The sequence below is a fragment of the Oncorhynchus gorbuscha genome, unplaced genomic scaffold (assembly GCF_021184085.1).
Source record: "Oncorhynchus gorbuscha isolate QuinsamMale2020 ecotype Even-year unplaced genomic scaffold, OgorEven_v1.0 Un_scaffold_1402, whole genome shotgun sequence".
Classification (NCBI taxonomy): Eukaryota; Metazoa; Chordata; class Actinopteri; order Salmoniformes; family Salmonidae; genus Oncorhynchus; species Oncorhynchus gorbuscha.
In genome coordinates, this window is record NW_025746188.1 from 117608 (window position 1) to 130000 (window position 12393).

Sequence of the window (12393 nt, forward strand, 5' to 3'; positions counted from 1 at the left end):
CATCATCATTAGTGGCCCCCTGGCCCTGTGACATCATCATTAGTGGCCCCCTGGCCCTGTGTTTGACATCATCATTAGTGGCACCCCTGGCCCTGGGACATTCGTAAATCATTTAACTCTGCTGCTGTCCCTCCATGGCCAGAGTACTGTGTTTAGTAGGCTATTTGAGATCGGAATATAATTCAAATAGCTGCCTGTCCCTTTAATAGCCAGGCAACAGCAGACAGGACTGACATACTGAGACAGACAGGACTTTAGAGGTGCTGAGACAGGACTGTTGTAGAGGTCCTGGTTACAGAGGACTGTTGTGTTTGGTAGGCTACTGTTGTAGAGATCTGAGACAGATAGGACTGTTGGAGATACTGAGACAGACAGGACTGTTGTAAGGTACTGAAAGACAGGACTGTTCAAATGAGACAGCAGGACTGTTGTAATGAGACAGACAGGACAACAGCAGACAGGACTGTTGTAGAGGTGCTGAGAGACAGGACTGTTGTAGAGGTACTGAGACAGACAGGACTGTTGTAGAGGTACTGAGACAGACAGGACTGTTGTAGAGGTACTGAGACAGACAGGACTGTTGTAGAGGTACTGAGACAGACAGGACTGTTGTAGAGGTACTGAGACAGACAGGACTGTTGTAGAGGTACTGAGACAGACAGGACTGTTGTAGAGGTACTGAGACAGACAGGACTGTTGTAGAGGTACTGAGACAGACAGGACTGTTGTAGAGGTACTGAGACAGACAGGACTGTTGTAGTACTGAGACAGACAGGATTGTTGTAGAGGTACAGACAGGACTGTTGTAGAGGTACTGAGACAGACAGGACTGTTGTAAAGTACTGAGTACTGAGACAGACAGGACTGTTGTAGAGGTACTGAGACAGACAGGACTGTTGTAGAGGTACTGAGACAGACAGGACTGTTGTAGAGGTACTGAGACAGACAGGACTGTTGTAGAGGTACTGAGACAGACAGGACTGTTGTAGAGGTACTGAGACAGACAGGACTGTTGTAGAGGTACTGAGACAGACAGGACTGTTGTAGAGGTACTGAGACAGACAGGACTGTTGTAGAGGTACTGAGACAGACAGGACTGTTGTAGAGGTACTGAGACAGACAGGACTGTTGTAGAGGTACTGAGACAGACAGGACTGTTGTAGAGGTACTGAGACAGACAGGACTGTTGTAGAGGTACTGAGACAGACAGGACTGTTGTAGAGGTACTGAGACAGACAGGACTGTTGTACAGGTACTGAGACAGACAGGACTGTTGTAGAGGTACTGAGACAGACAGGACTGTTGTAGAGGTACTGAGACAGACAGGACTGTTGTAGAGGTACTGAGACAGACAGGACTGTTGTAGAGGTACTGAGACAGACAGGACTGTTGTAGAGGTACTGAGACAGACAGGACTGTTGTAGAGGTACTGAGACAGACAGGACTGTTGTAGAGGTACTGAGACAGACAGGACTGTTGTAGAGGTACTGAGACAGACAGGACTGTTGTAGAGGTACTGAGACAGACAGGACTGTTGTAGAGGTACTGAGACAGACAGGACTGTTGTAGAGGTACTGAGACAGACAGGACTGTTGTAGAGGTACTGAGACAGGACTGTTGTAGAGGTACTGAGACAGGACTGTTGTAGAGGTACTGAGACAGGACTGTTGTAGAAGCACTGAGACAGACAGGACTGTTGTAGAGGTACTGAGACAGGACTGTTGTAGAGGTACTGAGACAGGACTGTTACGGAGGAGAGACGTTCTTCCGACACTAAAGGAGAGGAGGGTAGCAGCTAAAACATGGACAGGAAGTGGTCTGTTTGACCAGGACCGTCATGACAGTGCAGCTGTTTCCTTTAGGGGTCCATGCTGTTGACAGATAGTGACCCCGGCTTTAAGTAAAGGGGCTTTTTCAACACGTCAGCAGTCATCAGAGTGACTGTAGTCAAGTGTTTCCCCCCGTGGCAGTACAGAGGTCAAGGTGGTCTCAGCCTGGTCCCAGATCTGTTTGTGTCGATTCCCTACCGTTCATTGAGACTGTAAGTGTTGGCGAGACGGATCACAAACTGATCTGGGACCAGGCTGTAGATGGGTCCAGTCCTAGAGCCTTCTCAGTCAGATCTGTGCGGCCAGCGGCCTCACAGCAGGCTTCCCCTCTCACTGGTCATAAATGGAACGACCGCCCCATCCACCCCCCCAATTAGGAACCTGGTGGAAGTAATGGACTGAACTAAGGCATGGGCCCAGCGGGGGTGGAGGAGGGTTAATTACAGTGGAGGACCACAGGCCTGGAAGTCACTGAGAGGGGTTTTGGGTCAAGGTGGAGGGAGAGATGAGGGAGGAGAATGGAATTGTTTCAGATGTGCATCTAATAATGCCTTTTTCTCTCTCTCTCTGTCTCTGTCTCTCTCTCTCTGTCTCTCTCTCTCTCTCTCTCTCTCTCTCTCTCTCTCTCTCTCTCTCTCTCTCTCTCTCTCTCTCTCTCTCTCTCTCTCTCTCTGTCTCCCTCTCTCTCTCTGTCTCTCTCTGTCTCTCTCTGTCTCTCTCTCTCTCTCTCTCTCTCTCTCTCTCTCTCTGCAGCAAGTGGAGGTGGACGGGCAACAGTGTATGCTGGAAATTCTGGACACTGCAGGGACGGTAAGAGACCTACAGGAGGAGGAGGAGTTATGGTAGACCTACAGGAGGAAGAGGAGCAGTTATGGTAGACCTACAGGAGGAGGAAGAGGAGGAGTTATGGTAGACCTACAGGAGGAGGAGTAATGGTAGACCTACAGGAGGAGGAGTAATGGTAGACCTACAGGAGGAGGAAGAGGAGGAGTTATGGTAGACCTACAGGAGGAGGAGTAATGGTAGACCTACAGGAGGAGGAGGGGAGGAGTTATGGTAGACCTACAGGAGGAGGTTAGATGGTAAAGACCTACAGGAGGAGGGAGGAGGAGTTATGGTAGACCTACAGGAGGAGGAGTAATGGAGGAGAGGAGTTATGGTAGACCTACAGGAGGAGGAGTTATGGTAGACCTACAGGAGGAGGAGGGGAGGAGTTATGGTAGACCTACAGGAGGAGGAGGAGGAGTTATGGTAGACTTACAGGAGGAGGAGGGGCAAGAGTTATGGTAGACTTACAGGAGGAGGAGGGGCAGGAGTTATGGTAGACCTACGGGAGAAGTTATGGTAGACTTACAGGAGGAGGAGGGGAGGAGTTATGGTAGACTTACAGGAGCAGGAGGGGAGGAGTTATGGCAGACCTAGGAGGAGGGGGGTTTACAGAGTCATACAGTTCTACAGGGGAACCATATTTACCATGACACAAGGAACAGGAAAGGGGGGAGGATGTTCTGGCAGACCTCAAACACCCCTTCAGAGTCTACAGTTCTGGCTGAGGAAGATGGATGGAGGAGACACAAGGAACAGGAAAGAGAGACAGAGAGAGAGACAGAGAGAGAGACAGAGAGAGAGACAGAGAGAGAGACAGAGACAGAGACAGAGAGAGAGACAGAGAGAGAGACAGAGAGAGAGACAGAGAGAGAGAGACAGACAGACAGACCCCTGTACTTCTCTGTGGTGGTGACAGGTGGCCAATGGACTCCTTGGTCTCTCTGTACCCGATTGGCTCCACCCACACAGAGTTGGAGCCAAGATGGATGACAGTTTCTCAGTCCCCGTGACTGTTTCACAACAGAGGCTTGGCAATGATAGAGAACACCTCTCACACAACATATTCCAATCTAAACAAACAGATTCCCTTATCACGACTCCTTAAATATACCCTCTTAAAAAAAAAGATCTCCATTTACTTAAACCAAAATGACAAATCTGTGAAATGCACTTGTAAATTCAAGCTCAGAATCAGAATGTGCGATCGTTCCAGTTGAATCTGGAGGACAGGGTCAGTGAGTACAGACTGCCAAAATCATCTTCCTGTGAATATGAAAGAAAGACACCAGTAGAATCTTAGCCTGGGGGTTTTCCCCCAATGAATGGAACGCTGTTGCTATGGCACCCTAACCCCTACATAGGGCGCTACTTCTGACCCGGTGCCCATATGGCTCTGTATCAAAAGTAGTGCACTATATAGGGAATAGGGTGCCGTTTGGGACTCAGATCATGTAAACTTTAAAACATGTGTTTCATCTGTTTGGGAAACAGTTGCGTTTTGACTCTCACGCTATTGGCCACCATTGTAACAGTACTGACAACAGATATCACAATTACGAAGACGACCGTGTGACCTCTGGTTTTGGTAAACGTCTTTTGCGTTACTTTTGCACACAAGAGAATGGCAAGTGTACACACACACACACACACACACACACACACACACACACACACACACACACACACACACACACACACACACACACACACACACACACACACACACACACACACACACACACACACACACACACACACACACACACACACACACACACATAAACACACACACACACACACACACACACACACACACACAGACACACACACACAAACATACATACACACAGACACACACACACAAACATACATACACACAGACACATAGACACACAGACACACACACACACACAGGTGCACACACACACACACACGCACCCCCACTCCTATGGCCCCGCCACGGTTGTCTCTAACAACACCTAATGGCCTTTGAGGTTCTGCCGTGTAAACAGTCTCCTTAGCCACGACGGGGGCCACCCCTCATTACCGTGACGCAGGGCGATGCAGAGGTGGTGTGGCAGGTTATTCATCTTGGAGGTGGTTACAGACTCACTACTGACAGCAGACAGAGATGACATGAACGACAAACAGAGAGAGAGATCAGCCTCCTCCTCCTCCTCCACACTGTCTTCAGTATCTCTACTGAGATCAGCCTCCTCCTCCTCCTCCACACTGTCTTCAGTATCTCTACTGTGATCAGCCTTCTCCTCCTCCTCCTCCTCCACACTGTCTTCAGTATCTCTACTGTGATCAGCCTTCTCCTCCTCCTCCTCCTCCACACTGTCTTCAGTATCTCTACTGTGATCAGCCTCCTCCTCCTCCTCACTGTCTTCAGTATCTCTACTGTGATCAGCCTCCTCCTCTTCCTCCTCCTCCACACTGTCTTCAGTATCTCTACTGAGATCAGCCTCCTCCTCCTCACTGTCTTCAGTATCTCTACTGTGATCAGCCTCCTCCTCTTCCTCCTCCTCCACACTGTCTTCAGTATCTCTACTGAGATCAGCCTCCTCCTCCTCCATACTGTCTTCAGTATCTCTACTGTGATCAGCCTCCTCCTCCTCCTCCACACTGTCTTCAGTATCTCTACTGTGATCAGCCTCCTCTTCTTCCTCCTCCACACTGTCTTCAGTATCTCTACTGTGATCAGCCTCCTCCTCCTCCTCCATACTGTCTTCAGTATCTCTACTGTGATCAGCCTCCTCCTCCTCACTGTCTTCAGTATCTCTACTGTGATCAGCCTCCTCCTCCTCACTGTTTTCAGTATCTCTACTGTGATCAGCCTCCTCCTCCTCCACCACCACACTGTCTTCAGTATCTCTACTGAGATCAGCCTCCTCCTCCTCACTGTCTTCAGTATCTCTACTGTGATCAGCCTTCTCCTCCTCCTCCTCCTCCACACTGTCTTCAGTATCTCTACTGAGATCAGCCTCCTCCTCCTCCTCCACACTGTCTTCAGTATCTCTACTGAGATCAGCCTCCTCCTCCTCCTCCTCCACACTGTCTTCAGTATCTCTACTGTGATCAGCCTCCTCCTCCTCCTCCACACTGTCTTCAGTATCTCTACTGTGATCAGCCTCCTCGTCCTCCTCCACACTGTCTTCAGTATCTCTACTGTGATCAGCCTCCTCCTCCTCCTCCACACTGTCTTCAGTATCTCTACTGAGATCAGCCTCCTCCTCCTCCTCCACACTGTCTTCAACATCTCTACTGTGATCAGCCTCCTCCTCCTCTTCCACACTGTCTTCAGTATCTCTACTGAGATCAGCCTCCTCCTCCTCCTCCACACTGTCTTCAACATCTCTACTGTGATCAGCCTCCTCCTCCGCCTCCACACTGTCTTCAACATCTCTACTGTGATCAGCCTCCTCCTCCTCCACACTGTCTTCAGTATCTCTACTGTGATCAGCCTTCTCCTCCTCCTCCTCCACACTGTCTTCAACATCTCTACTGTGATCAGCCTCCTCCTCCTCCTCCACACTGTCTTCAACATCTCTACTGTGATCAGCCTCCTCCTCCTCCACACTGTCTTCAGTATCTCTACTGTGATCAGCCTCCTCCACACTGTCTTCAGTATCTCTACTGAGATCAGCCTCCTCCTCCTCCACATTGTCTTCAGTATCTCTACTGTGATCAGCCTCCTCTTCTTCCTCCTCCACACTGTCTTCAGTATCTCTACTGTGATCAGCCTTCTCCTCCTCCTCCTCCACACTGTCTTCAACATCTCTACTGTGATCAGCCTCCTCCTCCTCCACATTGTCTTCAGTATCTCTACTGTGATCAGCCTCCTCCTCCTCCACACTGTCTTCAGTATCTCTACTGTGATCAGCCTTCTCCTCCTCCTCCTCCACACTGTCTTCAACATCTCTACTATGATCAGCCTCCTCCTCTTCCTCCTCCACACTGTCTTCAGTATCTCTACTGTGATCAGCCTCCTCCTCCTCCTCCTCCACACTGTCTTCAGTATCTCTACTGTGATCAGCCTCCTCCTCTTCCTCCTCCACACTGTCTTCAACATCTCTACTGTGATCAGCCTCCACATTGTCTTCAGTATCTCTACTGTGATCAGCCTCCTCCTCCTCCACACTGTCTTCAGTATCTACTGTGATCAGCCTCCTCCTCCACACTGTCTTCAGTATCTCTACTGTGATCAGCCTCCTCCACACTGTCTTCAACATCTCTACTGTGATTAGCCTCCTCCTCCTCCTCCACACTGTCTTCAGTATCTCTACTGTGATCAGCCTTCTCCTCCTCACTGTCTTCAGTATCTCTACTGTGATCAGCCTCCTCCTCCTCCACCACCACACTGTCTTCAGTATCTCTACTGAGATCAGCCTCCTCCTCCTCACTGTCTTCAGTATCTCTACTGTGATCAGCCTTCTCCTCCTCCTCCTCCTCCACACTGTCTTCAGTATCTCTACTGAGATCAGCCTCCTCCTCCTCCTCCACACTGTCTTCAGTATCTCTACTGAGATCAGCCTCCTCCTCCTCCTCCTCCACACTGTCTTCAGTATCTCTACTGTGATCAGCCTCCTCCTCCTCCTCCACACTGTCTTCAGTATCTCTACTGTGATCAGCCTCCTCCTCCTCCTCCACACTGTCTTCAGTATCTCTACTGTGATCAGCCTCCTCCTCTTCCTCCTCCACACTGTCTTCAACATCTCTACTGTGATCAGCCTCCACATTGTCTTCAGTATCTCTACTGTGATCAGCCTCCTCCTCCTCCACACTGTCTTCAGTATCTACTGTGATCAGCCTCCTCCTCCTCCTCCTCCACACTGTCTTCAGTATCTCTACTGTGATCAGCCTCCTCCACACTGTCTTCAACATCTCTACTGTGATTAGCCTCCTCCTCCTCCTCCACACTGTCTTCAGTATCTCTACTGTGATCAGCCTTCTCCTCCTCCTCCTCCACACTGTCTTCAACATCTCTACTGTGATCAGCCTCCTCCTCCTCCTCCACACTGTCTTCAGTATCTCTACTGTGATCAGCCTCCTCTTCTTCCTCCTCCACACTGTCTTCAGTATCTCTACTGTGATCAGCCTCCTCCTCTTCCTCCACACTGTCTTCAGTGTCTCTACTGTGATCAGCCTCCTCCTCTTCCTCCACACTGTCTTCAGTATCTCTACTGTGATCAGCCTCCTATTCTTCCTCCTCCACACTGTCTTCAGTATCTCTACTGTGATCAACCTCCTCCTCCTCCTCCACACTGTCTTCAGTATCTCTACTGTGATCAGCCTCCTCCTCCTCCTCTTCCTCCACACTGTCTTCAGTATCTCTACTGTGATCAACCTCCTATTCTTCCTCCTCCACACTGTCTTCAGTATCTAGACTGGGATCCTCCTCCTCCTCCACACTGTCTTCAGTATCTCTACTGTGATCAGCCTCCTCCTCCTCCTCCACACTGTCTTCAGTATCTCTACTGTGATCTAACATCTTGTTAACTCAGTTGGAATGGTACTGAGGCTCACCCCATCCAAGCCAGGTGATGGAAGTGTGCAGGGCAAATATTTACACAAGATAAAGAGAAAAGCATTAGATGGGATCCTTGCCCATGTTATCACCCCCTAATGACAAGGCTATAGATGGGATCCTTGCCCATGTTATCACCCCCTAATGACAAGGCTATAGATGGGATCCTTGCCCATGTTATCACCCCCTAATGACAAGGCTATAGATGGGATCCTTGCCCATGTTATCACCCCCTAATGACAAGGCTATAGATGGGATCCTTGCCCATGTTATCACCCCCTAATGACAAGGCTTTAGATGGGATCCTTGCCCATGTTATCACCCCCTAATGACGTCTTTAGATTGGATCCTTGCCCATGTTATCACCCCCTAATGACGTCTTTAGATTGGGTCCTTGCCCATGTTATCACCCCCTAATGACGTCTTTAGATTGGATCCTTGCACATGTTATCACCCCCTAATGACGTCTTTAGATTGGATCCTTGCACATGTTATCACCCCCTAATGACGTCTTTAGATTGGATCCTTGCACATGTTATCACCGCCTAATGACGTCTTTAGATTGGATCCTTGCCCATGTTATCACCCCCTAATGACAAGTCTTTAGCTTCCTGTATGTCTCTCTCTCCTCCACAGGAACAATTCACAGCCATGAGAGATCTGTACATGAAGAATGGCCAGGGCTTTGCGTTAGTGTACTCCATCACAGCCCAGTCCACCTTCAACGATCTGCAAGACCTACGAGAACAGATCCTCAGAGTCAAAGACACTGACGATGTGAGTCATCACACACACACGCATGGACACACACACACACACACACACACACACACACACACACACACACACACACACACACACACACACACACACACACACACACACACACACACACACACACACACACACACACACACACACACACGCATGAATACATACACACACCCGCATGAATACACACACATATATACTAGGACACACACATATATACTGAGATGCTAGGAGAGCAGATGGCATGCTGCTACCTTGGGCAGATGGCATTCAGCTACCTTGGGCAGATGGCATTCTGCTACCTTGGGCAGATGGCATTCTGCTGCCTTGGGCAGATGGCATGCTGCTACCTTGGGCAGATGGCATGCTGCTACCTTGGGCAGATGGCATGCTGCTACCTTGGGCAGATGGCATTCTGCTACCTTGGGCAGATGGCATGCTTCTACCTTGGGCAGATGGCATGCCGCTACCTTGGGCAGATGGCATGCTGCTACCTTGGGCAGATGGCATGCTGCTACCTTGGGCAGATGGCATGCTGCTACCTTGGGCAGATGGCATGCTTCTACCTTGGGCAGATGGCATGCTTCTACCTTGGGCAGATGGCATGCTCCTACCTTGGGAAGATGGCATGCTTCTACCTTGGGCAGATGGCATTCCGCTACCTTGGGCAGATGGCATTCTACTACCTTGGGCAGATGGCATGCTGCTACCTTGGGCAGATGGCATGCTGCTACCTTGGGCAGATGGCATGCTGCTACCTTGGGCAGATGGCATGCTTCTACCTTGGGCAGATGGCATGCTCCTACCTTGGGAAGATGGCATGCTTCTACCTTGGGCAGATGGCATTCCGCTACCTTGGGCAGATGGCATTCTACTACCTTGGGCAGATGGCATGCTGCTACCTTGGGCAGATGGCATGCTGCTACCTTGGGCAGATGGCATGCTGCTACCTTGGGCAGATGGCATGCTGCTACCTTGGGCAGATGGCATGCTTCTGGGAAGGAACCTTGGGCAGATGGCATGCTTCTACCTTGGGCAGATGGCATTCCGCTCCTCTGGGCAGATGGCATTCTGCTACCTTGGGCAGATGGCATTCCACACCCCTTGGGCAGATGGCATTCCACACCTTGGGCAGATGGCATGCTGCTACCTTCACAGATGGCATTCTGCTACCTTGGGCAGATGGCATGCTTCTACCTTGGGCAGATGGCATTCCGCTACCTTGGGCAGATGGCATGCTGCTACCTTGGGCAGATGGCATGCTGCTACCTTGGGCAGATGGCATGCTGCTACCTTGGGCAGATGGCATGCTTCTACCTTGGGCAGATGGCATGCTTCTACCTTGGGCAGATGGCATGCTTCTACCTTGGGCAGATGGCATTTCGCTACCTTGGGCAGATGGCATTCTACTACCTTGGGCAGATGGCATTCTACTACCTTGGGCAGATGGCATGCTGCTACCTTGGGCAGATGGCATGCTGCTACCTTGGGCAGATGGCATGCTGCTACCTTGGGCAGATGGCATGCTTCTACCTTGGGCAGATGGCATGCTTCTACCTTGGGCAGATGGCATTCCGCTACCTTGGGCAGATGGCATTCCGCTACCTTGGGCAGATGGCATTCCGCTACCTTGGGCAGATGGCATTCTGCTACCTTGGGAAGATGGCATTCTGCTACCTTGGGCAGATGGCATTCTGCTACCTTGGGCAGATGGCATTCTGCTACCTTGGGAAGATGGCATTCCGCTACCTTGGGCAGATGGCATTCCGCTACCTTGGGCAGATGGCATTCCGCTACCTTGGGCAGATGGCATTCCGCTACCTTGGGCAGATGGCATTCCGCTACCTTGGGCAGATGGCATTCCGCTACCTTGGGCAGATGGCATTCAGTACCTTGGGCAGATGGCATTCCGCTACCTTGGGCAGATGGCATTCCGCTACCTTGGGCAGATGGCATTCCGCTACCTTGGGCAGATGGCATTCTGCTCTCTCCGGTCTCTCACCCTGCTTCCACTCTTTATTTACACCTCCTTCTCACACCCTCCCTCCCCCTCCCCAGTACCCCCCTCCCCCCCACCCCTCCCCCTCCTCCTCAACCCTCCTCCCCACCCCCTCCTCGTACCCCCCTCTCCAGGTTCCGATGATTCTGGTGGGTAATAAATGTGATCTGGAGGATGAGCGTGTTGTGGGGAAGGAACAGGGACAGAACCTGGCCAGACAGTGGAGCAGCTGTGCTTTCCTGGAGTCCTCTGCAAAGTCCAAGATCAACGTCAATGAGGTGAGAACAACACACACACCTCACACACCCTGCATCAGTACAACACACACCTCACACACCCTGCATCAGTACAACACACACCTCACACACCCTGCATCAGTACAACACACACCTCACACACCCTGCATCAGTACAACACACACACACCTCACACACCCTGCATCAGTACAACACACACCTCACACACCCTGCATCAGTACAACACACACCTCACACACCCTGCATCAGTACAACACACACCTCACACACCCAGCATCAGTACAACACACACCTCACACACCCTGCATCAGTACAACACACACCTCACACACCCTGCATCAGTACAACACACACACACACCTCACACACCCTGCATCAGTACAACATACACACACACCTCACACACCCTGCATCAGTACAACACACACCAATCAACAGGTTCTCTACCTCCTAGACACTGTAATCAACAGGTTCTCTACCTCCTAGACACTGTAATCAACAGGTTCTCTACCTCCTAGACACTGTAATCAACAGGTTCTCTACCTCCTAGACACTGTAATCAACAGGTTCTCTACCTCCTAGACACTGTAATCAACAGGTTCTCTACCTCCTAGACACTATAATCAACAGGTTCTCTACCTCCTAGACACTGTAATCAACAGGTTCTCTACCTCCTATGGACACTGTAATCAACAGGTTCTCTACCTCCTGGACAGACACTGTAATCAACAGGTTCTCTACCTCCTAGACACTGTAATCAACAGGTTCTCTACCTCCTAGACACTGTAATCAACAGGTTCTCTACCTCCTAGACACTATAATCAACAGGTTCTCTACCTCCTAGACACTATAATCAACAGGTTCTCTACCTCCTATGGACAGACACTATAATCAACAGGTTCTGTACCTCCTATGGACAGACACTATAATCAACAGGTTCTGTACCTCACTATAACAGACACTGATGGGACACTATAATTAGACTGACTGGTCAGACACTGTCAGTAGCAGTGTGGGTATATTTGAGATATTTAGTCGGAGGTTAATCATTAACTGTCCTTGGAGCTGAACCTTCCTCCTGGTCCCACTGTGTTATAATAATAATAATAATAATATATGCCATTTAGCAGACACTATAATCAACAGGTTCTCTACAGTCATGTGTGCATACATTCTACG

At 50.2% G+C, this 12393-nt stretch overlaps 1 protein-coding gene across 1 annotated transcript in view; it reads left to right on the top strand.

The window, feature by feature from the left end:
* LOC124022472 (ras-related protein Rap-1b) overlaps positions 1 to 12393 on the top strand; it is a 131411-nt gene that overhangs the window by 104571 nt on the left and 14447 nt on the right. The window contains exons 4-6 of the mRNA XM_046337388.1: positions 2583 to 2639; positions 8824 to 8964; positions 11092 to 11235. Coding sequence (XP_046193344.1) covers positions 2583 to 2639; positions 8824 to 8964; positions 11092 to 11235 — 342 coding nt within the window. The remainder of the gene's footprint in view (positions 1 to 2582; positions 2640 to 8823; positions 8965 to 11091; positions 11236 to 12393) is intronic.